The 27,717-nt window shown below is 35.8% G+C and overlaps 1 protein-coding gene across 1 annotated transcript; it reads right to left on the bottom strand.

The window, feature by feature from the left end:
* SLC9B1 (solute carrier family 9 member B1) lies at positions 1-26,169 on the bottom strand. The gene is made up of 9 exons (XM_068975134.1): positions 26,010-26,169; positions 24,466-24,608; positions 23,245-23,372; positions 16,389-16,564; positions 10,890-10,996; positions 9,891-10,040; positions 2,129-2,237; positions 1,453-1,589; positions 1-213 (listed from the first exon to the last, which is right to left on the bottom strand). Exons 1-9 carry the CDS (start codon positions 26,164-26,166, stop codon positions 1-3), a joined length of 1,320 nt encoding a protein of 439 aa, XP_068831235.1. The 5' UTR covers positions 26,167-26,169.
* Positions 26,170-27,717: the final 1,548 nt, after the last annotated feature.

The raw sequence follows: 27,717 nt of genomic DNA, 5'->3' as shown, positions 1-27,717 counted from the left end.
TTAATGAAGTTCTAATCCTGATAACTCCATTTTCACTTTGCTTTTATCATAGCGAGTGAGTACTTTAGGTCCCAGAATGCCAATAATTAGAGCTCCATTTGGAGCTGTGATCAAGATGGCTAAAAAGGCTACTGTCATCACATCATTCGAATATGATTCCAAATGGGGTGCACTCATTCTTGCTTTTTCAAGAGCCAGAGGACCTAATACAGCCTATATTTAGAGGAGAAAAAGATGAGGCATAGAGAAAAATGCTAAATGGAGTTAACATATAGTAAAAATAAGAGCTCTGTTAAAACAAATACCACCTAGTACTAGACTACTAGAAAAGAGACAAATGTTAAGGAATTTTGGTAAATGACTCATCAATTCTATGTTCTTCTTAGCAAATATATCTGGAAGGAAAGTGAAGTAGTGACAAACAGCTGATTTTGTGTTCTTATCATCTCAGCTTTCCCCTGTTTAAGTATCTTTTTTGAGTGCTCACAATACTTCTGGAATCTTAGGAGTTCAGATGAACCAGAGTTTTGCATATTTGTCTTTACCATGAACCACTAGGTTTCTGGCTACAAAAAGACAATATAAAATGCTAAGGTTTCTTATGGTTCTTTAGGATTTTGTCGTCCATCTTCTCCTTGTTCTTCCTACTGGGAGCAGTGTGATATAATAAAACTGACAAGAGTTTTGGAATTTATAACTTGCCTAAAGTTGTAGGCAAGTAACTTGTTATTCAAAACAGGCAGCCTTGTCCCAAGGACCTGCTTTGCTTATCATGACATAGATTTGTGTTGCATGGAAACTCACAAGCTTCTGTTTTGGAGTAACAGTAGAGAAAAGAATTTTAGGAAATCAGAGAGCATAACTACAAAGTCTCCTTTTTCTCTTTCTCTCTTTCACTCATCATTCAGCATTAATTTTTGTAGGCATACAGAGCTTATTTACTGTATATCTACTGCATGCTAATTGTTAAGTATTAGGGAAAAATAACAACAAAAACAAACAAACAAACACTTCTTACCTTCCTATATATTCTAGTTGAGAGATTCAGTCATGCAAATTAAATATATAATTAAAAATAATACATATGCATTTATGTATGGTAGAGTGAGTGGCAGGGGTAGGAAAGATATATTTTAAAAAGAATCAATGTGTCTCTACTTCAAAATCCTAACACTTAGCTCTATAACATTCAGCAAAACGTAAAAATCCAGTTTTCAGAAATACTCTTATTTTAAATTTTGGGAAAACAGAAAAATGTTTTCTTAAGTTTAGCAAGTATTTGTCATTAAAAGCACAGTGTTTTAAAGATTATGTTACTTTTAATGAGTACTTATGATCAATCAAGCATTTAAAAAGACTAATAATAGCCCAAATTTTGTGACTAGTTTTTTTTTACTTAGAATTTAAAAAATCAACATTAAAAATAATTAGAATATCTTAATATACTCTTACCTGGACTGTAGCTTTTGGCATCCATGATAAAGCAATAAATATTTTCTCCTTAAAATTAAAACCAGCACAAGACATCAATACAAATGTAAACAAAATTCTCACCAATAATGCCAAACTCATGGTACCAACAAAAAGGCCTGCAACAGAAAAAGACGAACAGTATTTGGGAAGAAGTGGTTCTTTATGCCTAGAAACATAATTTGCAAAAGTGTTGAAAACATTCTTTAGGGCTACTGTCTCTCTATATCTGTATTAAGTAAAAATAATAATCATAAAAATAAAAATGCGATTGAGGCTTCTATGTAAAGTACAAGAGATAATCTGATGATGGAGGTATGATGAAAAGTAAGATAAATTACATTTATTTAATTCTGAGCTAACAGGCTTTGAACTTTTACTATAAATGAAAGTATTTAGAAGGTGCTGCTGGTATCTAATATTTCTCTTCAGGAAAAAATTCTAATTTCTATTTCCTCAGATCACTCAGGGAAGATATTCAAGGTTGTCTTTGGTTACAAAGACCATACAAGGTAAAGGAAGAATAAATGCATATTACAACATGAGCTTCTAAAGGTCCTTGTAGCATTCAAAGACATATTGTAAGTAAAAATAAAAATTACTCTGTTTTCTTAAATATTTTTAAATCTTACATTTTTGTGCCTCTAATCATTCTTACCAATAGCATTTGATTTAAGAGATGCAACAGATACTTCTGCTCCAACCAAACCAAAAAGAAGAGGTTGGAAAATATCCCACGCAGTTCCAATAATTTTTTGGACTCTAACCTGTAGAGAAGAGTAATACATTTTCAGTTATTGTGATGAATAAAAGTATTTGCATTTCAGACATGTAAAGGTTCTCAACATTTAATAAACTTAAGATATTTTATCTGTAGAAGAAATTTTAAAACAATAAAAATTAAACGAGTAGGTTAACTCTTTTATACGAACAGAATTTGATTAAAAGACATTTACAACACAATAAAAATATTAGTTGGTAATTTTGTCATGGAACAAAAAAGATATTATTTGGCAATTTTATCCTTGGAGTTCCATACATGTTCTGATGGTGCAGTAAGAGTTCTACCTTTTGTTTGAAAGGCAACTGAGCAGGGATAGAACTACATCATGCCTGATGAGAACATATTCAAGCTCATTCAAATATTTTAGTTCTCAAAAGTGAGTTGGGGAAGAGCTCCACTCAGTTATTCTGGGACCAAATCCCATGAAAATGAATCCTGATATGTCCTAAACTACTAGGAAAAAAATTCTGGTAATCTGTTAGGCCTGCTTCCAAATGACCCATATTAAAAACATGAACCAAACCAAAATAGGTGATAGATTCTCATTTGGTTGCCTCCCTGACTTCCCTTTCTGGGAATGAATCCTTCCCAGTGCTGCTTCCACAATTACATGGTTACAGGAAACACTCCCACTGACATAAAAGTACTCTGGCTCTTTTCCAGGAAGTTGGATGAGGAGATTTTAGTCTCAGTCTATGTTTATCCTTTTTTTTTTCCCAAACAGGAGGAGATTCATAAAACATTCATATCCTTTGAGGCAAAAACTATTTTCATAACTACTCCCCTTATGACTCGGTTTTCTGGTTACTGCTTATAAAAGTAAGTTTTAAAAATGAAATAACAAAAGAACACCAGTATTCTGTCTTCTTCACAGCACATTATCCTATTTGTTACTTATTTAATCTTTAAAATCTATTTATTCTTTACTCTTTGATTTTCTTTATCATGTAAAGAGATCAAGTAGTTTTCATTTTATTTGTAATTTATTATTAGTCATTTAATTTCCTCTATAATTATGACTTTATCAGAATACTAAACAGATTGGGAACTTCTTAAGCTGATTCTAAAATTTATCTAAAAAAGAATATGGACAGGAACAGTTAAGAAATACTCTAAAAATAGGTACAATAAGAGGGAATCTTCTATACTAGATTCTGAGACATAAAACCACAATGATTGAGAGTGCTATTGCATAGGAATAGGTGTTTAAAGAGACTTCAGAAGTAAATATATATATATCAATGAATTATTGGATTAATCAATAAATAATTTGACAAAATTGACTATGCAATTCACATGCACATATATATGTATATATGTATGTCTATGAATATATATATATATGTAAACAGATGCATGTACATCCTTACCTCACAACATTCACAAAAATAAATTCCAGATGAAGTAGAGAACTAAATGCAAAGCAAAACTACCAAAGTATTCAATCAGTTCAGTTCAGTCGCTCAGTCGTGTCCGACTCTGCGACCTCATGAATCACAGCACGCCAGGCCTCCCTGTCCATCACCAACTCCCAGAGTTCACTTAAACTCATGTCCATGGAGTCAGTGATGTCATCCAGCCATCTCATCCTCTGTCGTCTCCTTCTCCTCCTGCTCCCAAACCCTCCCAGCATCAGGGTCTTTTCCAATGAGTCAACTCTTCACATGAGGTGGCCAAAGTACTGAAGTTTCAACTTTAGCATCATTCCTTCCAAAGAAATCCCAGGACTGATCTCCTTTAGGATGGACTGGTTGGATCTCCTTGCAGTCCAGGGGACTCTCAAGAGTCTTCTCCAACACCACAGTTCAAAAGCATCAATTCTTCAGCACTCAGCTTTCTTCACAGACCAACTCTCACATCCATACACGACCACTGGAAAAACCATAGCCTTGACTAGACGGACCTTTGTTGGCAAAGTAATGTCTCTGCTTTTCAATATGCTATCTAGGTTGGTCATAACTTTTCTTCCAAGGAATAAGCGTGTTTTAATTTCATAGCTGCAATCACCATCTGCAGTGATTTTGGAGCCCAAAAAAATAAAGTCTGACACTGTTTCCACTGTTTCCCCATCTATCTGCCATGAAGTGATGGGACTGGATGCCATAATCTTAGTTTTCTGAATGTTGAGCTTTAAGCCAACTTTTTCACTCTCCTCTTTCACTTTCATCAAGAGGCTTTTTAGTTCCTCTTCACGTTCTGCCATAAGGGTGGTGTCATCTGCATATCTGAGGTCATTGATATTTCTCCTGGCAATCTTGATTCCAGCTTGTGCTTCTTCCAGCCAAGCGTTTCTCATGATGTACTCTGCATAGAAGTTAAATAAGCAGGGTGACAATATGCAGCCTTGACGTACTCCTTTTCCTATTTGGAACCAGTCTGTTGTTTCATGTCCAGTTCTAACTGTTGCTGCCTGACCTGCATATAGGTTTCTCAAGAGGCAGGTCAGGTGGTCTGGTATTCCCATCTCTTGCAGAATTTTCCACAGTTAACGTGGTCCACACAGTCAAAGGTTTTGGCATAGTCAATAAAGCAGAAATAGATGTTTTTCTGGAACTCTCTTGCTTTTTCCATGATCAGTGGATGTTGGCAGTTTGATCTCTGATTCCTCTGCCTTTTCTAAAACCAGCTTGAACATCTGGAAGTTCTCAGTTCAGGTACTGCTGAAGTCTGGCTTGGAGAATTTTGAGGATTACCTTACTAGTGTGTGACATGAGTGCAATTGTGTGGTTGTTTGAGCATTCCTTGGCATTGCCTTTCTTTGGGATTGGAATGAAAATGGACCTTTTCCAGTCCTGTGGCCACTGCTGAGTTTTCCAAATTTGCTGGCATATGGAGTGCAGCACTTTCACAGCAGCATCTTTCAGGATTTGAAATAGCTCCACTGGAATTCCATCACCTCCACTAGCTTTGTTCATAGTGATGCTTTCTAAGGCAGACTTGACTTCACCTTCCAGGATGTCTGGCTCTAGGTGAGTGATCACACCATCGTGATTATCTGGGTCGTGAAGCTCTTTTTTGTAGAGTTCTTCTGTGTATTCTTGCCACCTCTTCTTAATATTTTCTGCTTCTGTTAGGTCCATACCATTTCTGTCCTTTATCTAGCCCATCTTTGCATGAAATGTTCCCTTGGTATCTCTAATTTTCTTGAAGAGATCTCTAGCCTTTCCCATTCTGTTGTTTTCCTCTATTTCTTTGCACTGATCACTGAAGAAGGCTTTCTTATCTTTCCTTGCTATTCTTTGGAATTCTGCATTCAGATGCTGATATCTTTCCTTTTCTCCTTTGCTTTTCGCTTCTCTTCTCTTCACAGCTATTTGTAAGGTCTCCCCAGACAGCCATTTTGCTTTTTTGCATTTCTTTTCCATGGGGATGGTCTTGATCCCTGTCTCCTGTACAATGTCACGAACCTCTGCCCATAGTTCACCAGGCACTCTATCTATCAGATCTAGTCCCTTAAATCTATTTCTCACTTCCACTGTATAATTGTAAGGGATTTGATTTAGGTCATACCTGAATGGTCTAGTGTATTAAATGATAATATATAAGATGATATAATGTTCACAACCTCATGATCTTGGGTGAAAAAGTCCTTCTTAAACAAGATAAAGACCCAAAACCAAGAAGAAAAAACTGACAGACTTGACTATAGGAAATTTTACTGTCATACAAAAGACATCATAAATGAAGATAAGCAAAAATTAAACACAACATGTAGATAACAAAGAATTAGTAGCCCTAACATATAAAGAAACTCTATAAATTAGGAACAAAAAGGCAAATAAAGCAGTTAATAATGGGCAAAGAATATGAATAGGTGGTTATAAAAGAATATATGAATAGAAGCTTGTTGTCATTGTTTAGCCACTAAGTCATGTCTAACTCTTTTGTGACCTGTGGACTGTAACCTGACAGGCTGCCCTGTCCATGGGATTTCCCAACCAAGAACACTGGAGTGGGTTACCATTTTCTTCTCCGGGGGATCTTCTTGACCTAGGGACTGAATCTCTGTCTCCTGCATTGGCAGGTGGATTCTTCACCACTGAGCCACCAGAGAAGCCTGAATAGAAGTTTCAGTCAGTTCAGTTCAGTTCAGTCGCTCAGTCGTGTCCGACTCTTTGCGACCCCATGAATCGCAGCACGCCAGGCCTCCCTGTCCATCACTATCTCCCGGAGTTCACTCAGACTCACGTCCATCGAGTTCGTGATGCCATCCAGCCATCTCATCCTCTGTCGTCCCCTTCTCCTACTGCCCCCAATCCCTCCCAGCATCAGAGTCTTTTCCAATGAGTCAACTCTTCGTATGAGGTGGCCGAAGTACTGGAGCTTCAGCTTTAGCATCATTCCTTCCAAATAAATCCCAAAATAGAAGTTTACTTCACTACTAATCAGAGAAATATAAAGAAAACAATGTTATAAAGTTTCTTACCCATCAGGTTGTTAAGAAAATCATTGATAATATCCAAAATTGTTGATGGGTTTAGGTATTAAGGGACTCTCCTATACTGCTGGTAGTAAACAGTATAAATGAAATCTTTTAAGGGATAATTTGGCAATGTGCTAAGTCACTTCAGTCATGTCCAACTGTTTGTGACCCTATGGACTATAGCCTGCCAGGCTCCTCTGTTCATGGGATTCTCCAGGTAAGAATACTAGAGTGGGTTGCCATTTCCTACTCCAGGAGATCTTCCTCACCCAAGAACTGAACCCACATGTCCAGTGTCTCCTGCACTGGCAGGCAGGTTCTTTACCACTAGTGCTACGTGAAAAGCCTAATTTGGCAGTAACCACCAAAATAGAAATGTACCATTTTTAAATTCAGTCTTTCCATTTCTAGAAATCTATTCCTACAGAAGTATTTATACATTTGCAAAACCACATATGAATAAGACTGTTCATGGTTGTGCTGTTTGTAATAACAAAAAATGGAAGTGATCTACATTAGAAGAGTGTTTAGAGGAAATGACCTGGGAAGGGGATTTGATATTTGGGGATGGTGAGGGAAAAGGAGTATTTCTCATTTTATTACATATGTGTACCTTCTTATTCTTAATTTTTTAAAAAAATATAAATTTACTTATTTTAATTGGAGGTTAACTACAATATTGTATTGGCTTTGCCATACTTCAACATAAATCTGCCACGGGTATACACATGTTCCCCATCCTGAAACCCCACCCGTACCATCCCTCTGGGTCATCCCAGTGCACCAGCCCCAAGCATCCTGTATCATGCATTGAACCTGGACTGGTGATTCGTTTCATATATGATATTATACATGTTTCAATGCCATTCTCCCAAATCATCCCAGCCTTGCCCTCTACCACAGAGTCCAAAAGACTGTTCTATACATCTGTGTCTCTTTTGCTGTCTCGCATACAGGGTTATCGTTACCATCTTTCTAAATTCCATATATATGCATTAGTATACTGTATTGGTGTTTTTCTTTCTGGCTTACTTCACTCTGTATAATCGGCTCCAGCTTTATCCACCTCATTAGAACGAGTTCAAATGTATTCTTTTTAATGGCTGAGAAATACTCCATTGTGTACATGTATCATAGATTTCTTATCCATTCATCTGCTGATGGACATCTAGGTTGCTTCCTAGTCCTGGCTATTATAAACAGTGCTGTGATGAACACTGGAGTACATGTGTCTTTTTCAATTCTGGTTTCCTTGGTGTGTATGCCCAGTAGTGAGATTGCTGAGTCATAAAGCAGTTCTATTTGCAGTTTTTTAAGGAATCTTCACACTGTTCTCTATAGTGGCTCTACTAGTTTGCATTCCCACCAACAGTGTAAGAGGGTTCCCTTTTCTCCATACCCTCTCCAGCTTTTATTGCTTGTAGACTTTTGGATCGCAGCCATTCTGACTGGCGTGAAATGGTACCTCATTGTGGTTTTGATTTGCATTTCTCTGATACTGAGTGATGTTGAGCATCTTTTCATGTGTTTGTTAGCCATCTGTAAAGACTCCACCAGAAAATTACTAGAGCTAATCAATGAATATAGTAAAGTTGCAGGATATAAAATCAACACACAGAAATGAGGGAGAAAAATAATGAGAAAATAGAAAGAGAAATTAAGGAAACAATTCCATTCACCATTGCAACGAAAATAATAAAATACTTAGGAATATATTTACCTAAAGAAACTAAAGACCTATATATAGAAAACTATAAAACATTGGTGAAAGAAATCAAAGAGGACACTAATAGATGGAGAAATATACCATGTTCATGGATCAGAAGAATCAATATAGTGAAAATGAGTATACTACCCCAAAGCAATCTATAGATTCAATGCAATCCCTATCAAGCTACCAATAGTATTTTTCACAGAGCTAGAACAAATAATTTCACAATTTGTATGGAAATACAAAAAACCTCGAATAGCCAAAGTAATCTTGAGAAAGAAGAATGGAACTTGAGGAATCAACCTGCCTGACTTCAGGCTCTACTACAAAGCCACAGTCATCAAGACAGTATGGTACTGGCACAGAGACAGAAATATAGATCAATGGAACAAAATAGAAAGCTCAGAGATAAATCCATGCACCTATGGACACCTTATCTTTGACAAAGGAGGCAAGAATATACAATGGAGAAAAGATAGTCTCTTTAACAAGTGTGTTGGGAAAACTGGTCAACCACTTGTAAAAGAATGAAACTAGAACTTTCTAACACCATTCACAAAAATAAACTCAAAATGGATTAAAGATCTAAATGTAAGACTAGAAACTATAAAACTCCTAGAGGAGAACATAGGCAAAACACTCCGACATACATCACAGCAGGATCCATCTCCCATCTCCCAGAATATTGGAAATAAAAGCAAAAATAAACAAATGGGACCTAATTAAACTTAAAAGCTTCTGCACAACAAAGTAAACCATAGGCAAGGTGAAAAGACAGCCTTCAGAATGGGAGAAAATAATAGCAAATGAAGCAACTGACAAAGGACTAATCTCAAAAATATACACACAACTCCTTCAGCTCAATTCCAGAAAAATAAACGACCCAATCAAAAAATGGGCCAAAGAACTAAACAGACATTATTCTTAATATTTTATGAGTATAGTTTCACATATTAATTGCCATATTAAAATAAAAGTTATATAATCATATTGCATTAAACTTGGGAAAAAGACTAACGTGATCACTCAACTTCTGATTGCATTTTAGTGTATTTCCAGTTCCTTTTCTTGAGTATTTTATTTCCTTGATTGATTCGTTCACCTTGAAGATACAAACTTATAGAACATCTTCCTAGAATTAATATTTCTTTTTTAGTTTTTTTCTGAATAGACATATTTTACTGAAGCATAGTTGGCTTACAATGTTTCAGGTACACAGCAAGGTGATTCAGTTAGACATATACACATATATTATTTTTCAAATTATTTTCCATTATAGGTTATTACAAGAAATTGACTATAGTTTCCTGTGCTATACAGTAAGCCTTTGTTGCATATCTATCTTTTAATCAGAAATCTAGCATTCTATTCATATTAAGTCAAACAATTGGAATCAAAATGGCATATATTTTTTAACAGAGTAAGATTTCTTAAATGTCCATTTCAGATGTAAAAAGTACAGTTATTTTATCTTTTAAAAAATGGTGTATAAAAATATTCACCTTTTCTTTGGACCAACCTGTCCCTGCAGTGAAACTCAATACTAGTGTGCACAATCCTCCAGCTGCATTCATACCAAATTGATGGCTGGCTAAGACAGCAGAAATAGACATACTCAAAATAAAAAATGCTCTCTTCACTTCAAGTTTTTCCTAGAATTAGATAGATATTTGGAAATTAATTTACATTAAATATATAATTATTATGTTATCTATCATTTATTACTGACCCTTTGATACCATGTCTTTATATGCTATATCAAATAACATCTAAAGTTTGACTTTATTTCTCACCACATATTTTAGCAGACTTGTGACAAAATTTGCAACTATTAAGTTTCATTTTCTGCCACATCTCTGATACTACCGTCAGTAAAATGGTTATAATACTTTAACTGTAAGAGAAGAAGGAAAGAAAAGAGACCCATATAATCTGTAGTTCCACACAACAAATCCAAAGAATTCTTAAAAATAAATGTCTGAGTATCTTTTTAGCTGAAACAATAACTACAGGGAAATTAAGATGGAAGTTACAGAAATCAAAGAGTAATGGCATGTCTTTTAGGGCAGGAAAGAGTTGATAGTGTTGCCTTATTCAAAGGGAGAGGGAGAAAATTTAAGTCAGAAAATATGCAGAAATAAATGGGAATATATTTCCCCCAAAATGTTCAATGGAATGTCTGAGGGAAAAAGATAAGGAAAAAAAGTCAGGAGTCAACAGGCAATTTGGTGAAGAAAGAAGCAGGACAAAATGGAGAAGTTCCTCTGAATTAAGTACATTTTTCTGATATTCTCTGTGCAATAAGGAAACAGAGACTTCAGATTAGGGCCACTGACCTGGATCAATGACAACTATGCTCAGTTTTAAGCAGGGAATAGGCATTGGAGGCTACTTTTGGAGAAAGAAAACTGAAGATTAAAGTATTTCATAGATCAAAAGTTCAAATTTTTGAGAGAAATGTCTAATACTGTACTTCCAAATAAAGATTATTTTTTATTTACCTGATCGATACCTGGGAAATGTCGAGCAAACATTCCCAAAACAATTCCTAAAAGCGCACCAAGAATTACATCCCGAAGAGAGGATAGGATGTTACTAGATATGTTACCTGTAAGGGCACACAACAAGAAAAACATGTCATAGAGAGGTATTTTCATATAGCCAACAAAGTAGGAAATCAAATGTAGGTGATTCATAAAGAAAGGTATGTTATTACAGAATACACAAAAATGGACCTTTAAAGTTCACACTCATGAAAACATGCAGATTTATTTGATAGTGTACTCTCCAGCGATTTAATATGTATACACAACTCAGAAATGTTCATTGAATAAATAGGCCAGAAAACAAAGAAGAAACCACAATGTTCTCCCCTTACACACCCAACCTAAAAGAACCAGGTCAGGTAGAAGAATGCATAGAGACTGGCAGAGGAGTATCTCTGGCACCTAATAGATGGCTAATAATGTTATTCTCTGCTATTCTATTATGGCAAATGATTTAAACATAAAAAGGACAATTTAATAATAACAACATAAAAAAAGATTTATCTCAGGATCAATCCTAGAAATATTCAAGGATCAACTGATTTTCCAATATATTTTATGCTTTATGCATACATGTAGTTTTATTGTAATACATTTTAAAAAATGATCTAGAGTCACACAAAAAAATCTAGTTGTGTTCTGTGTTTTCAGCTCAATACAAAAAAGTATTGAATATACATATTTTAGAAATATTTTCCCATTAAAAATAACAAAAGTGTAGGGTGACAACAGCATGATAGTAGAATGGGAACTCCAGAATCGTGATCCCCCACAGAGACACAAATTTAACACCAACATACAGTCTAAAAGGCTTTATGCTCATTTAAAAAGTTACAGCAAGAGAAAAGCAACTCATCACATAAAAGAGAATGCCCATAAAATTATCAGAGGCTTACAGAGCAGAAGAACTTCTCTGCTGGCTCAGACGGTAAAGAATCTGCCTCCAATGCAGAAGACCTGGGTTTGATCCCTGGGTTGGGAAAATCCCCTGGAGAAGAAAATGCCAATCCACTCCAGTATTCTTGCCTAGAGAATTCCATGGACAGAGGAGCCTACGGGACTACAGTCCATGGGGGTCACAAAGGGTCACGCACAACTGAGCAACTAACACTTTACACAGCAGAAACCTTATAGGTCAGAAGAAGGCAGGATGACATATCCAAAGTGTTGAAAGAAAAAAATGCCAATCAAGAATAATATCCCACAAAACTGTCCTCCAAAGTGAAGGTGAAATTAAGACTTTCTCAGATAAACAAAGGTTGATGGAGTTCATCACCACTAGACCTCCTAACAAGAAATCTTAAAGGGAATCCTTCAAGTGTAAATAAAAAGATGTTAGCAACACACAAAACTACCACACAGTTGCACTTATCTCACATGCTAGCAAAGTAATGCTCAAAATTCTCCAAGCCAGGCTTCAACAGTACATGAACTGTGAATTTCCAGATGTTCCAGATGGATTCAGAAAAGGCAGAGGAACAGAGACCAAATTGCCAACATCTGTTGGATCACTGAAAAAGCGAGAGAGTTCCAGAAAACCATATATTTCTGCTTTATTGACTGTGCCGAAGCCTTTGACCGTGTGGATCACAGCCATCTATGGAAAATTCTTAAAGAGATGAGAATACCAGACCACCATACCTCCCTCCTGAGAAATCTGTAGGCAGGTCAAGAAGCAACAGTTGGAACTGGACATGGAAAAACAGACTGGTTCCAAATAGGAAAAGAGTACGTTAAGGCTGTATATTGTCACCCTGCTTATTTAACTTATACGCAGAGTACATCATGAGAAATGCTGGACTGGATGAGGCACAAGCTGGAATCAAGATTGCTGGGAGAAATATCAATAACCTCAGGTATGCAGATGACACCACCCTTATGCCAGAAAGCGAAGAAGGACTAAAGAGCCTCTTGATGAAAGTGAAAGAGGAGAGTGAAAAGGTTGGCTTAAAACTCAACATTCAAAAAATTAAGATCATGGCATGTGGTCCCATCACTTCATGGTGAATAGATGGGGAAACAGTGGCAGACTTTATTTTTTTGGGGCTCCAAAATCACTGCAGATGGTGACAGCATCCATGAAATTAAAAGACGCTTACTCCTTGGAAGGAAAGGTATGACCAATGTAGACCGCATATTAAAAGCAGAGACATTACTTTGCTAACAGAGGTCTGCCTAGTCAAGGCTATGGTTTTTCCAGTAGTCATGTATGGATCTGAGAGTTGGACTATAAAGAAGGCTGAGCACCAAAGAATTGATGCTTTTGAACTGTGGTGATGGAGAAGACTCTTGAGAGTCCCTTGGACTGCAAGGAAATCCAACCACTCCATCCTAAAGAAAATCAGTCCTGAATATTCATTGGAAGAACTGATGCTAAAGCTGAAATTCCAATACTTTGGCCACCTGATGCGAAGAACTGACTCATTTGAAAGACCCTGATGCTGGGAAAAGACTGAAGGTGGGAGGAGAAGGGGATGACAAAGGATGAGATGGTTGGATGGCAACACTGACTCAATGGACATGAGTTTGAGTAAGCTCCAGGAGCTGGTGATGGACAGTCCATGGGGTCACAAAGAGTCGGACATGACTGAGCAACTGAACTGAACACAAAAGCATGTAAATATAAACCTCCAGTAAAGTTAAATAGATAGATGAATTAAGAATCCAGTAATACTGTAATGGTGGTGAGGAAATAACTTTTAATTCTGTTAGAGAACTGAAGATAGAAGCACAAAAAATAACTAATTATAAAATTATTTTAATGTATATACAATAAAATGTGTAATTTGTGTCACTGGTAACAAAAGGTGAGGAGGATGAGAGAGGAGTAGAAAAGTAGATTTTTTGTATGCAACTGAAGTCACTATCATTTTAAACAGATTACTATAACTTTAAAGATGGAAAAAGATATTCCATGCAAATGGTACCTCAAAGAGAGCAGGAGCAGTCATACTTTTACCAGCCAAGACAGATTTTAGGTCAAATACTGTCACAAGAGATAAATACAGGATACTGCATAATGGTAAAAGGGCCAATTGACTCAAAAGGTAAAGTGAGATCTCAGCATCTACCAAGTTCCAAAATATAGATGTTTTGAAGATCTAACGTATATAATAAAACTTAAAGAGTTCTTAAAATTTCAAGAGACACTTTACAGTCATGTGGTCCAAGAGGATTTTTAAAAGCATATACCTGCTTGGTTTTCACTTTTTTGGTCCTCTTCAAATTAGGTTTTGTCTCCTGTAGCCTGTTCCCCCAGCATCTTATACTATGTAATATTTATCCCATCTTTAATTATTTGTTTAAGATAATTTCCTTGAGAACACAGGCTACATGGCCTTTTCTGTTTGCTGTGTTGGGAGGCAGTATAGAATAGTACTTAAAAGTGTGGGTCTGAGGTCAGACTGCCAGATTTCCATATTGGTACCCTACTCTGATGTCAAGCAAGTTACTTAATCTCTGTTCCTTAGTTTCCTTATCAGTAAAATGAGCATAACACTGTTGTGATTAGTGAGCTGAAACATCTACAGAACTTACAGCAAGTACCAAGCAATTGCTTAATAAAAACTAATACTGATATTCACTGTTTATCCTCAGCATTTGATACAGTAGCTAGTTGAATGGAAGAGAAGCACAAAAAATATTTTTTGAAAGAATGACTGATATCAGTCATGAAGGAGAAGATTGCCAGATCTGACAATAAAAAATTTAGGTCTTCTGAATGGCAAAAAAAAAAAAAAGAGATAAAGTTAAATTACAAAAAGCACAGGATATAAAACAAATGGTTTATCATTCTTAATTTTATGCACAATCAGAGTCTTAACAAATCAAAACAACAAAAGATGAACATGCTTACAGGATACAGGCAAAATATTTCAAGAAAAGTAATCTCTAAGAAATTTCAAAATGATAATAGACAAGAAACATGAACATTTAACATCACTAGTATTCAAAGTACTTCATTTAAAGAGACCTATCAAAGTGGCTAAGGTAAAAAGGACTAGTAAATATCTAATTTTGAAGAAGGTGAAGAGAAAGTGGCATGCTTGTGTATCCTGGTGGGACATGATATTGTGGCAATATATTTCAAAAATCTTATTGTGTTATATCTTTTTTAACGTAACAGTTTCTCTTGTAAGGTTAATAAAATATTAAGCACAACTATTCAGCTGTAAGATGTTCAACCAAGCATTTGAATAGCACATAGTGGTGTCAATTTAAATTTTCAACATGTCAAGTTGAAAGTCATGCAGCCACTCAAATATGATGGAACCAGTAAAAATGTCACAGAAACTTATTTACAAATAAATTAGATGTTTGTAATACACAGTTAAATTGAAAACGACTCAAGTTATAAGTAAGTATGGTTAATGTTCACTAATTTTATAAGAATTTTGGGAGGGAGAGAAAGCAACCTAGAGATAGATGTGGAGAGGGATAAAAGGAGAAGTCTGGGTGGATGTACATCAGAAGATTAAGAATATTATTCCTGGGGGTCTTCCCAGGTGGCAAAGTGGTAAAGAATCCGTCTGCCAGTGCAAGAGACACAAGTGATGTGGGTTCGATCTCTGGGTTGGGAAGATTCTCTAGAGTATGAAATGGCAACCCACTCCTGTGTTCTTGCCTGAGAAATCCCATGGACTAAGGAGCCTGGCGCTGGGCTACAGTCCATGCGGTCACAAAGAGTCAGACACGACTGAGCACACACGTGCACACATGACTGTAATAGATTTCATTCTTATATTTTCTTTTTTTCTTCTTATTCATTTATATCTTATGATTTTAAGAGAACCTATATATATATATATATATATATATATATATATATATATATATAACCTTTCAACTTTAAAATGTTTTGGTGCTTCGGTTAATAATACAGAAGACTGGACTTCATATATTGGCAGATAATTAAAGTATTATTAAATGTGGAATGTTCACTTCTGCAATCTCTGAGTGACATTCAACACCAAATGTCTCCCTGGGATTTAGAATTGGCACAGGATCTTGTCCCATCACTACCAAAAGAACACACAGTTTTCCATACTCCACACATTTAAGTTGTCTTAATAACAGAACAATCAGTTATTTAAAATGATAGCCAGAAAGGTACATCTCCAAATTATCTACTAGATATATTAGTAGCACTAATAATATTGTGGCCTAAATTTTTCTACTGAAAACTGATAAAATTCCAAAGCAAAATGAGCAGATGAATGGTAATAATATGGATTGTAAAATTAATTGGAATATTTGGTTATTAAAAGGAAATCATTTATATTAAGTAGTGGTATCTTAACCCACTGAAATTCCTTTTGTGGTCTGGAATGAGCTTTCCATGAAGAATAAAAACATGTTAAATTGAAAAGTCTTCATCAATAAATGAAGGAAAGCTAGAAAACTTGTTTAAAGAATAAAGAAAGCACTGAATTATACGGTAGCTGTTTTGTTTACCTGAGGAGAAAACTATGCTGAAGCATGCATTGAATCCAGTGATAGCCAAGATGTCATCCAAACTGCTGGCAGCTATTAATAAGGTTGGAATGCCTTTCTCAACACCATATCCATTTTCTTGCAAATGTAGCATGGAAGGGACAACAACAGCAGGAGAAACTGCACCGACTACAAAACTGAGAGAAAAATCTTTGAAAACCAATTTAAAAACATCCTTTTAATGAAACAGTGCTTTATAGTAAATTGTACAACCAATATATTAATCTTTATGATGACTTTGAAAGTAAAAATTCTGCTTTTGAGTAAATGTCATTTAACAATGGAAAAAATTCCCCAGTGGCTCAGTGGTAAAGAATCTTCCTGCAATGCAGGAGACGCAGGAGATGTGGGCTTGATCCCTGAGTCTGGAAGTTCCCCTGGAGGACGAAATGGCTACCCACCCAGTATTCTTGCTGGGAAAATCCCACAGACAGAGGAGCCTGGCAGGCTATAGTCCACAGGGTTGCAGAGTTGGACATGACTGAGCACACACAAAAATACTCACATATTCTTTAGTGCTGTTGAAATTTTACAGAAATTCTGTTCAAGATGTTAGGTCAAGCACAAATTGCTGTCTCTACCTCCATCTCAAAAACATTTGAAATAAAGATATGAAAATAATAGGAAAGTCCATAAGCTAGCTAGAAAACAAAATGGGAATCTTCAGTGGACAAGAAACTAAGTGTATCCCAGGAAGATAAAAGACAGGTGGTTTAGGGTTGAAAAAGGAAACCATAAGCCAAAATGCATATAAGCCTGCTATAGAAGATATGGTGTACTCTAAAAAGACCCCAAGCCCAGAAATGGCAGATGCTGGGAGTAGGAGGGACCTCTGAGGAAACTGAATGGTGATTATGTAGAGTATTGCTATAAGAATGGTCAGTAAGATGTAGTCTCCACACCACTTCTATCTCTTGAACAAGTCAGTAGGAAGATATCTGTCCAAAAGAAGGAATAGTATGAGCACCTAAGTTACAAAGGCAAATGGAAAAATTTCTGGGCTGATGACACCTGTGAGGAATGGAGACATTCCTGCTCAGGATACTTTGTTGGTATATCCCATCTACAGCCCTGCCTTGTCTCTTCCACTTTCACCTCCTCAATGCTGCACTATGTGGAGTGATGTACGTGGTCCCTACCAGAACCCTCTAATCAGGCCAGTGCACACATTCCCCAGCTGCTGCTTGTTGACTCCTAACCACTAACACCAGCAGCTTTGTGGGAGCCTTGCACTCCTAACAGAAGCTTACCTACTAATGCTAAAGAGATGCCCCACTTTCCCGTTCCAGACAGCTCCTGCCAGTGACTGACTGATGTGAGGGTCTAACAGTTCAGTTCCTTTGCCTCTGGCTGTACAACCTCCCTGGTTTACAGACAAGATTTCCTGAGGGACTCAGGAAGAACTTAGAATTCTCTGAAAAAACGTATTTGCCTAATTCAGTGGTTCCTGAACTTTACTGCACATTGGAACAACCTGGTCTACTATTTATCTGTTGCTGCTTAACAAATCATGCCCAAATCTAGAAGCTTAAAACAACACATATTAACTCTCAACCTCTGTGGGTCAGCAATCTGGATATGATTTAGCTGTATACCTGTTCCTACTCAAGAGCTGTATACCTCTTCTCTCATGAGGTGAGTAGAAGAAACCCTGATCTCAAGTTTATTCACATGGTTGTTGATAGGTCTTCAGTCTCTTGCCATGGGGGCTTCTCCACAGGGCTGCACCCAACATGGCAGCTTACTTCCCCCCAAGAAAGCAATTAAAGAGAGTGCAAGAGACAACAAGGAGGACAGAAGCCATCGTCTTATGACCTAATCATAAAAGTAATGTCCTATCTCTTCTTCAGTATTCCATTGGTTAGAAGCAAGTCAGTAAGTTCAGCGCACATTTAGTAAGAGGGTATTACACAAAAGTTTAAATATCAGAAATCAGTGATATTGGAGAGTTATCTTACCATTTACTTGGGGATTAAAAAAAAATGCTGATGCCTGAGTCACATTCTAAGACACTCTGATCTGATTTAGGATGGAGCTTGATCTGAATACTGGGATACTATAAAGTTTTTTTATTTGTAAAAAATACGTACTATAAAGTTAACCTTCTTAGCTATTTTTATGTGTACATTTCAGTAGTGCTAATGATATTCACATTATTGTTTAACTTAGAATATTTTCATCTTGCAAAATCAAAACTCTATAACTGAACCGTACCCTTTCCCTTCTCACCCAAGCCCCTGACAACCACCATTCTATTTTCTGTTAAGATGATTTTGAAGACTCCAGATATACCAGTGGAATCATACAGTGTTTGTTCTGACTTACTTCACCCAACATAGTATCCTCAAGGTTTATCCATGCTGTAGAATGTGACAGGATTTCCTCTTTTACAGCTGACTACTATTCCTGTGTGTGTGTGTATTTTCTTTATCCATTCATCTGTCCATGGATATTTGAGCTGCCTCTACCTCTTGGCTACTGTGAATTATGTTGCAATGAATGTGAGTGTGCACGACTGAGCAACTGAACTGAACTGAACTGAACTGATACTACTTCCAGTTCTTTGGGATATATACCCAGAAGTGGCATTGCTGGATTAAATGGTAGTTTTACTTTAAGTGTTTTGAGAAACCTCCAGACTATTTTCCATAGGAAGAGTCCATTTTATATACCCAATAGCATTGTATGAATATTCCAATTTCTCCACATCTGTGTCAATGCTTGTTATTTTCTAGTTTTTTTTTTAATAGTAACCATCCTAATGAGTATGAGGTGCTATTTCCTTGAGGTGCTATTTCCTTATTTGCCTTTGTCTAATGATTATAAATGTTGAGCACGTTCATATGCTTATTGGCTATTTGTATATCTTCTTTGTAGAAATGTCTATGTAAGTTTTTTGCCCATTATATAGTCAGGTTTTTAAAATTTACTGTTATAGGGTTTTTTTTTAACATATTTTGAATATTGATCTCTCTCCAGATATATGGTTTATAGTTGTTTTCTTCCATTCTGTGTGCTGCCTTTTCATTTTGTTTCCTTTGCATGCAAAAAATTTTAAGTTTCATGCAGTTCCATCTATTTTCACTTTTGTTGCTTGTGCTTTTAGTGTCATATCCAAGAAATCATTGCCAAATTCAATGTCATGAAGTTTTTACATATGGTATCCTAGATATAATATTCTTGGTTGGCTGGGGCTTTTTTCTTTTTCTTTTAGTAGTTTGAATATATCATCCCATTCCCTTCTGGCTTGCAAGGTTTCCATTGAGAAATTCAACTATTATCTTAAGGAGTTCTTGCTTTTCTTTCATTGTTTTTAAGATTCTCACTTGCTGTGATTTTTGACAGCTTGAGTATGTTTCTCAGTGTAGGTCTCTTTGGTTTTATTTTAATGGGAGTTTTTTGATCATTTTGAATTTGTATGTCCATTTCCTTCCTCAAATTTGGAAGCTTGGGGCTATTATTTCTTCAAATAGGCTTTCAAACCATTTATTTCTCTCTTCTCTTTCTGAAACTCCCATAATGTGTAGCTGGCCCATTAAATGGCATCCTGCAAGTTCCTCAGTATCTCTTTACTCTCCTTGTTTTTCATTTTGCTCCTCTGATTCTGTAATTTCAAATGACCTATCTTCAAGTTCACAGATTCTTTTTTCTGTCTGATTTAGTCTGCAGTTGATCTCCTATAGTCAATGTCTCATTTAATTGTATTATTCTACAGGTCCAGAATTTATTTTTGGTTCTTTTTTTTTTTTTTTACCATTTCTATATGTTTGTTGGTATTCTCACTTTGTTCATGCATTATTTTCCTGATTTGTTTTAGATGTCTGTGACATCTTTGAGCTTACTGGGCCTCTTTATGATAGTTATTTTGAATTCTTTGTTGAGTAACTGATACATTTCTATTTGTTTAAGGCTGGTGTCTGGAGTTTTATTTTGTTCCTTTGATTGAGCCCTAATTCCCTGTTGCTTTGTATGTCTTGTTATTTTTTACTGAAATTTGGGTTTTGAAAAAACAGCCACCTCTCCTAGTCTTTATGGACTTCATCACTAGGGAAAGACCTTCATCAATCAACCCAGCTAAAGATTCTGGAAGTCTCTCAAACTTTTCTGGAATGTGCCTTCTCTGGGCTTTGGTGCATTATATCCAGCTGGACTTTGGCCTTTTCCTACTCCAGAGTATCCCAAGTGCCTATTAGCAGTACTGCAATATCTCTGGAGTATAGCAACACACAGCACTTACCTCTGTTCTCAGTGGACCTCAGACATCTAAAATGTGCCATTCTCTTTTCTTTCAGTGCTCCAAGTCAGATGAGACAGAACCCAGTCCCTTGGTTGCCTCTTAAAAAGCCAGAATGCAGAACAAATGTTCCAGCTTTTTCTTTTCCTCTTGAGGGAGAAGCCAAATGTTGGGTGTTTCCTCCTGATTGCCCTTTGCTGAGCAAGAGGGGCATGGGGTATGATGGTTAAGTGCAATATAATGTTCTAATTGCTCCAATGTGCCTTTTCTTGGCCTTGTGCTTGCATGGAAAGCTATAACCTCTCAAGTGGTTTCTGGAGTTACATAAAGGTAATCTGGCCCTCACATTGCTATGATACTGTCTTCATGTGGGAAAGTGAGTCTGGAGTTTCCTATTCTGCCATCTTCCCAACGTCACTCCTCTAATTACTCAGATTTTCAAAAGCTCCCCAGGTGATTTTAATGGGTAGCAAAGTTTTGGAACAACAGACTTTTCCTACACTCCTATCTGGCTTTCTTTATTCAGAAGTTTCTACTGAAAGCTCCCTTAATAAATAATCTGCATAATAACCTTAGTGAATTCTCTGGCAATCCTGTGGTTAGGACTCGGTGCTTTCTTTTGCTGCAGTGGCCTGCGTTCAATACCTGGTTGGAGAACTAAGATCCTGAAAGCCATGTGGTACAACTTAAAAAAAACAAGAATCTTAATCTCAGTTTGATCTTCTAAGGAAACTTGCTTGGTAGCATGAGTGGCCTGTTCTCTGCAAGAAGGCAACAGCCAACAGGTAAAATAATCACAAATTAACAGTAAGTTTCAACTTAAAAAATTAGTACCCATTAAATTATCACCAAATATTTGGGGAAAGTCAATACTTTGAATTGAGGCACCGTATTAATTAAATGGAAAAATTTACACCTGAGGAAAGAGATATACTAAAAAGTGAACAAGAATGTGACTTCAGAATAACTATAAATATCCTCAGAATCACGAAAGTACACTGTATCTGTTCATAACACTTAACTATTATTCTTAGAAATTAATTGTCAAAATTAAATAAATAAATAGGTGATACAGACATAACAGTAGAGTGACTGAAAAGGCTAGAGAACTAAGCAGAGAACATTTTCCACTGTGTACTGCAAAGGCAAATAGATGAAAAGTATAAAGAAAAACTAATAGATATGGAGAAGGGAGTTACAAAAGGACAAAATAAAAGACAACTGAGGAGAGATAAAAGATATATTTAAGACCTGGAAAAAAAACAGATATACAATCCTTTGATTGATTGAAAGATCCGACTAAATATTGAGTAGATCAAAATTTTAAAAGAGTCACCTAAGGATACCAAAAAATTGTTAATTTAGTTAGAAAATGCATACTGGGATCCACTGGAATGGGTAAGTGGAGGCAAAAATTAAATGGATTGAAAAGTGAAAACAAATTGAAGATATAGAGATAGTAATCATGGACTATTATTCTGAAGAACTTGGACATGAAAAGAAATAGATAATAGATAATAATAGATGGGACATAGGATCTAGGAAAATAGTGTTTGCTCGTTTTAGTTATAATATCTACATAAAATATTTTTCACATACATAAAATACATATGATATACATAATACATACATATTATATATATGTGCACATATAGTGTACAAGGAAAAGGCCATTAGATTAATTAAAAAATAGAGATAGGGACTTTCCTGGTGGTCCAGTGGTTAGGAATCCATCTGCCAATGCAGGGGACAAGGGCTTGAATTCTGGTCTCGAAGATCCCAAATGCCACAGAGCAACTAAGCCTGTGCAGCACAACTACTGAGGCTGCGTGCCTCTACTACTGAAGCCCACACACTTACAGCCTGTGTTCTGCAATAAGAGAAACCACAGCAATGAAGCCTGTGCACTACAACTAGAGATCAGTCGCCAATCGCTGTAACTTGAGAAAGACTACACACAGCAAGGAAGACCCAGCAAAGCCAAAAGATAAAAATTAAAAAAAAAACAGGGATTCTCTGGTGGCTCAGTGGTAAAGAATCCATCTGCCAATGCAGGAGACATGGGTTTGATCCCTGGTCTGGAAGATCCCACATGCCACGGAGCAACTAAGCCCACGCACCATAACTACTGAGCTTGTGCTTGAGAGCCTGAGAACCACAGCTACTGAGCCCTTGTACCACAATTACTGAAGCCTGTTCACCCTAGAGCCTGTGCTCAGCAACAAGAGAAGCCACTGCAATAAGAAGCCTGTGCACTGCAGCTAGAGAAAAACCCACACAGCAATGAAGATCCAGCACAACCAAAACAAATAAACAAAAAACTGGAGATAGATTACAATATAGGAGAAAAAATAAACTGATAAAGTGAATTATCTTAGCATTAAACACTAAAGAACTATAAATATTTGTCAAGGATATAGTAGACTTAGGACATGAATCTATTTCTGACAAACTGATTTCCAAGATTCTCTACCACAGTAAAAAGAATTTTAATGATAAACTTTTCTATACAATATTCTGAATATTTCAATAACCAAGCATTTTAACTGAATATTTTCATAGATAAAAATGAGAAGAAGTTACCCCAACAGAAATCCCCACTGCCAGGGAAAATTCATAAGGAAGTGGGAAATAACAGCAGTTGAACAAGCCTCCATTAGACATGGACCCATAGACAATCTGAAACAAACTCGCTTCAAATTCTTCAAAGCCTGAAATATAAACACAGTCACACTTAGACAAGCTTGTAGTGGCCAATAAGAAAATTATTTTAAGCAAATATTGAATTATATAATCTTTTTTGAGTGATAATCATATTAAATTAAATCTCCCAGATATTCCATGTGCTTTAAATGTGAATACAGCTCATTTTATATGTCATTATATATTGGATTATAAACTACTTCATATATTATAAAATGCTGTTCTATTTTAATTATTAAAATGACTCAGTTTTCTGTGATTAAATAAATATTTCTACCTTCTTTAATCTTCCTAGTAAATAGTATAATGAAAGTATCCTATAGGTTTGTTTCCATCAGTTAACTTTTAGGGATGAATTGTGTGATTAGTGTCATAATTGTAACATGCCAAAGGAGAAAATCACATAAAAAATGCATAATTAACTAAAAGGGAAAATTTTCAAATTTTCTCATTGGTTCAAATTTTTTACTGGATAATATAATAACTTATCACTGTCTATAATTATTTATGCTCTCCAAATACTTTCACCAATCTTATATATTTGCCACATTTGTTATATCCTGGATAGCTGTTATATTTATGAATATCCATCTTTAAAAAACTAATTTATGATTCCTTGATAGTAATATTTTAAGAAATATTTTAAAAGATTAGCTTTTATAAAAATATAATCAGGAACATAGTTCTGTGGGAAAAATTCTTGAAAGAATAATATTATTGAAATTCATAATCATTCTGAAAAAACAAAACAGAAGCAATAACCTTTTATGGGATGACCTTATCCTCTGTTAACTGAAAAATAAAGAGCTCTCCACAGAAAAGCCACAACTCCAAAATAATACAAATGTTGCATAAGGGACATCTATCTCTAGGTAAATAATTAAAGACTATTACTAATAGAGATCTTACATCACAGTGATTTCATATTAGTAATATGATCAGATGTAGACACTAAGGCACCAATATTTCTGCAAAATCTTTGTTCTTTGTCTTAGTTTTGCTCTACCTGAAACAACTATAAGAAAAATTCTGCCTATTTTTCTTTTCCATCAGCCTCTAATATTTAAAGTAACCATATTCCAGGTGTAATTGGAAATCTACCTGTGGATCAAGTCCAAGCCCAGCTCGTACTAGAATAATGGTGAGGGCAGTATTTCTTAAAGTCGAAGACAGTTCATTACTAATATAGGTGATATCACTGAGGAATGGAACATTCTTAATGCCAAAACCAGCCAGTAACATCCCTTAGAAGAAAAAAAATTAACCATGTCTGATTCAGTTCATTTTTCTAAGACAGAAAACAGAAATGTTTAACATCCCTTCTTCAAACACACTGTATCTCTCATTACTTTGGTGAAGGATAGGTTACATACAAGTAGAGGAGACAGCATAAAGGAATGGAGATAGAAATGATATATCTCAATGGTGTGAAACAAGTAATTCAGTATCGATGGAACATTAAGGACTAGTTGGGAGTGGGGAGTGGGCAGGAGGGGCCAGATCATGGAAAGCTTCCTTTGGCAGAGTACTTTCTACTTTCCCCGGTTTTGGCAGAGTAAAGCACTGCGGGTAAGTTTAAGGCAGGAAGTGAGATAACAAGTGTTGCATTGTCTATGTGATGGTATTGGTAAATGAGATAGACATAAAACTAAGGAGGGACCAGAAAAAAGTCTCTGCCATAGTTCATGGAATGGTTAGAAACTAATAGCCTGAGCTAGGACTAGAGTGGAAGCTTTGGAGAAGTGGAAAAGATCCAGTAAATACTTGTGAGGTGCTGAAGCATGTTATGAACACAGAAAGGGTGTTAGAGATGGAGTGATTACCTCTTTTGGCAGTAACTAAATATTAGAATATATTGAATACTTAGAAGATATAAAATACCTCTAAAAGATGTTTTTCCGCTAATTTTCCTCTTGTCTACCTGGAGAGTTACATAGCAATGGTGATGAAGAAATACGGTATAACATTTTAGGCAGATGATATACCAGTGAATATACATAGTGGAGATACCCAAGGAACTCACCCAAGAACTATAAAACATTTTGGTGCCCTAGTCATGATAGTATTTGAATCTTGTAATGGTATTTCCCAGGTGGCTCAGTGGTAAAGAATACACCCGCCAATCAGGAGACGCAGGTTCGATCCCAGGGTTGGGAAGATCCCCTGCAGTAGGAAATGGCAACCCACTCCAGTATTCTTGCCTGGGAAATCACATGGACAGAGAAGACTTGTGGGCTACAGTCCATGGGATTGCAAAGAGTTGAACATGACTTAGTGACTAAACAATAACAAATTTTATTTGAATTAGATCATCTATAGAAAAATTCAGTTTCTTTCAAATTTTCCCTTTTCTATAAAACATGTAAAAGTTAATTTAAAAATGTCCTATTAAATGAGAAAGCAACAATAATCATATATTGAGCATATTTAAATTATTTAAAAATATATTTCAGGAAAAATCTGTGTATAGAGAATAAATACTTCTATAAGCAAGCTATATATACACATATATAGTAAGTACACATATAAAAAAGCTATATAGATCATATTACATTGAAATAGTTCTAAATTATATCTACTCTGACTAGAATATAGTCATAATTTACATATAGTTAATGACAAATAAAAAGTAATTATTCACTTACCAAGGAGAGGAGGAATTTCAGGCACTGAAGGTAGTCTAATGTTTTCCACAAGTTTCCCCCCAATAAGGGCACAATAAAAGATAACTAATAGTCCAAATAAACTTCCATTAGGAAGAACTTCAGGGCCTGAGAATGCCCAGACTACACACCATATCATAAAAAGTATACCTCCTGGAATATAAAAAAGCACATATTGATATAGCTATCTAGACATAGATAATATACAATTAGACATGAATCATATATTACAAACACTTTGTCAACTTAAAATAAGTATTTTTATTAAGAAATATTTTAAAACTATATGTGAATACTTAAAAGTGATAAACTTTCCCAAATCACTTTTTAAAAATGTCATAGCAATATGATGAGGTTTACTTCATTTTATATCTTACAATAGTTTTTCACGAGGAATAAGGTGATTGGTCTCAAATTTATTGAAACTCATAGTGGCATGGTGCCACATTTTTTAATGGCAGCAAACTAAATATCTATATTGAATGGATAACTCAGTTGGTGTTTGATACAAATTATTAAAGGGGATAATATGTGAGGTCTGAGGGCTGGGCTCCCCTGGTGGCTCAGACAGTAAAGAATCCACCTGCAATGCAGGAGACCCAGCTTTGATCCCTGGGTCAGGAAGATTCCCCTGGAGGAGATATGCCAATCCACTCCAGTATTCTTGCCTGGAGAATCCCAAGGACAGAGAAGCCTGGCAGGCCAGTCCATAGGGTCGCAAAGAGTCAGACACATACACTGCAAGTTTAGCTCTCATGTATCCTTTCTTTCAGGCAGTTACTTGAGGATGTACACTAACAAAACCAGGAGGAAACCAGCAAAGGTGAAAGATTTTAATCTTGGAAACAGGGGACTGAAATCAGGAGAGCATTGAAAGCTCTAGAATACAGTTTTCCATGGACCTAGAAAACAAGCACAAAGGTGGAAGCAGAAAAATGAAGTCTCTGGGAGGAAGGTCTCCAAGAATAAGGAGGAATTTTTTAAAGTTTACAAAACTATGGAACAAATCAGTGGTTGCCAGGGGATTCCAGGATGAAGGAGGAATGAATACGTAGAGCACAGGAAAATTTTAGAGCACTGAAATTATTATGTATGCATATCGTTAAATACATATGTTAAAACCCAAAGAATGTACAATATGAAGAGTTAGGCTTAGGGTTATAAGTCATGTGAAGGTAACGTACAGCATGGTGACTACAATAAGTCACACTGTATTGCCTTTTTGAAAACTGCTTAGAGAATAGATCTTAAAAGTTTTCATCACAAAAAAAATATTTTAACCATGTATTACATGGTTACAGATGTATTGTGGTGATAATTTTGCAATATGTACAAATATCAAATCACTGTTATGCACCTGAAACTAATCTAATGTTATATGTTAAATGTACTTCAATTTTTAGACATTTTCAGACAAATATGGGAGAATTAACTGCTAGAATAACTACACAACAAGAAATACTAAAGGAAGGTTTTTAGGCTGAAGGTAAAGTATACCACATGGAAACTCAGATTGCCAGAAAGAAATGTAGAGAATCAGAGAATATGTGGAAAAATATAAGGGATTGTTTTAACTGAAAAAAAGGAAAAGACTTTTGCCTTTTAAGTAAAAATAATACAAATGTAGAAGTAAAATATATGATAAGTCTAGCACAAGAGCAGAAATGCAGTTCATTTTAGTTGCTCAGTC

This window comes from Capricornis sumatraensis, chromosome 7 (genome assembly GCF_032405125.1).
Source record: "Capricornis sumatraensis isolate serow.1 chromosome 7, serow.2, whole genome shotgun sequence".
Lineage (NCBI taxonomy): Eukaryota > Metazoa > Chordata > Mammalia > Artiodactyla > Bovidae > Capricornis > Capricornis sumatraensis.
This window is presented reverse-complemented; position numbering and strand designations above follow the sequence as displayed.

Bases quoted from the DNA above. Each gene is read 5' to 3' on its own strand.
- SLC9B1 (XM_068975134.1), bottom strand. From the start codon at position 26,166: ATGATATGGTGTGTAGTCTGGGCATTCTCAGGCCCTGAAGTTCTTCCT. The intron at 24,609-26,009 runs GTAAGTGAATAA...TTTTCTTCTAAG, and splicing joins TGAAATTCCTCCTCTCCTTG to GGATGTTACTGGCTGGTTTT. The intron at 214-1,452 runs GTAAGAGTATAT...CTCTAAATATAG, and splicing joins TGCCAAAAGCTACAGTCCAG to GCTGTATTAGGTCCTCTGGC.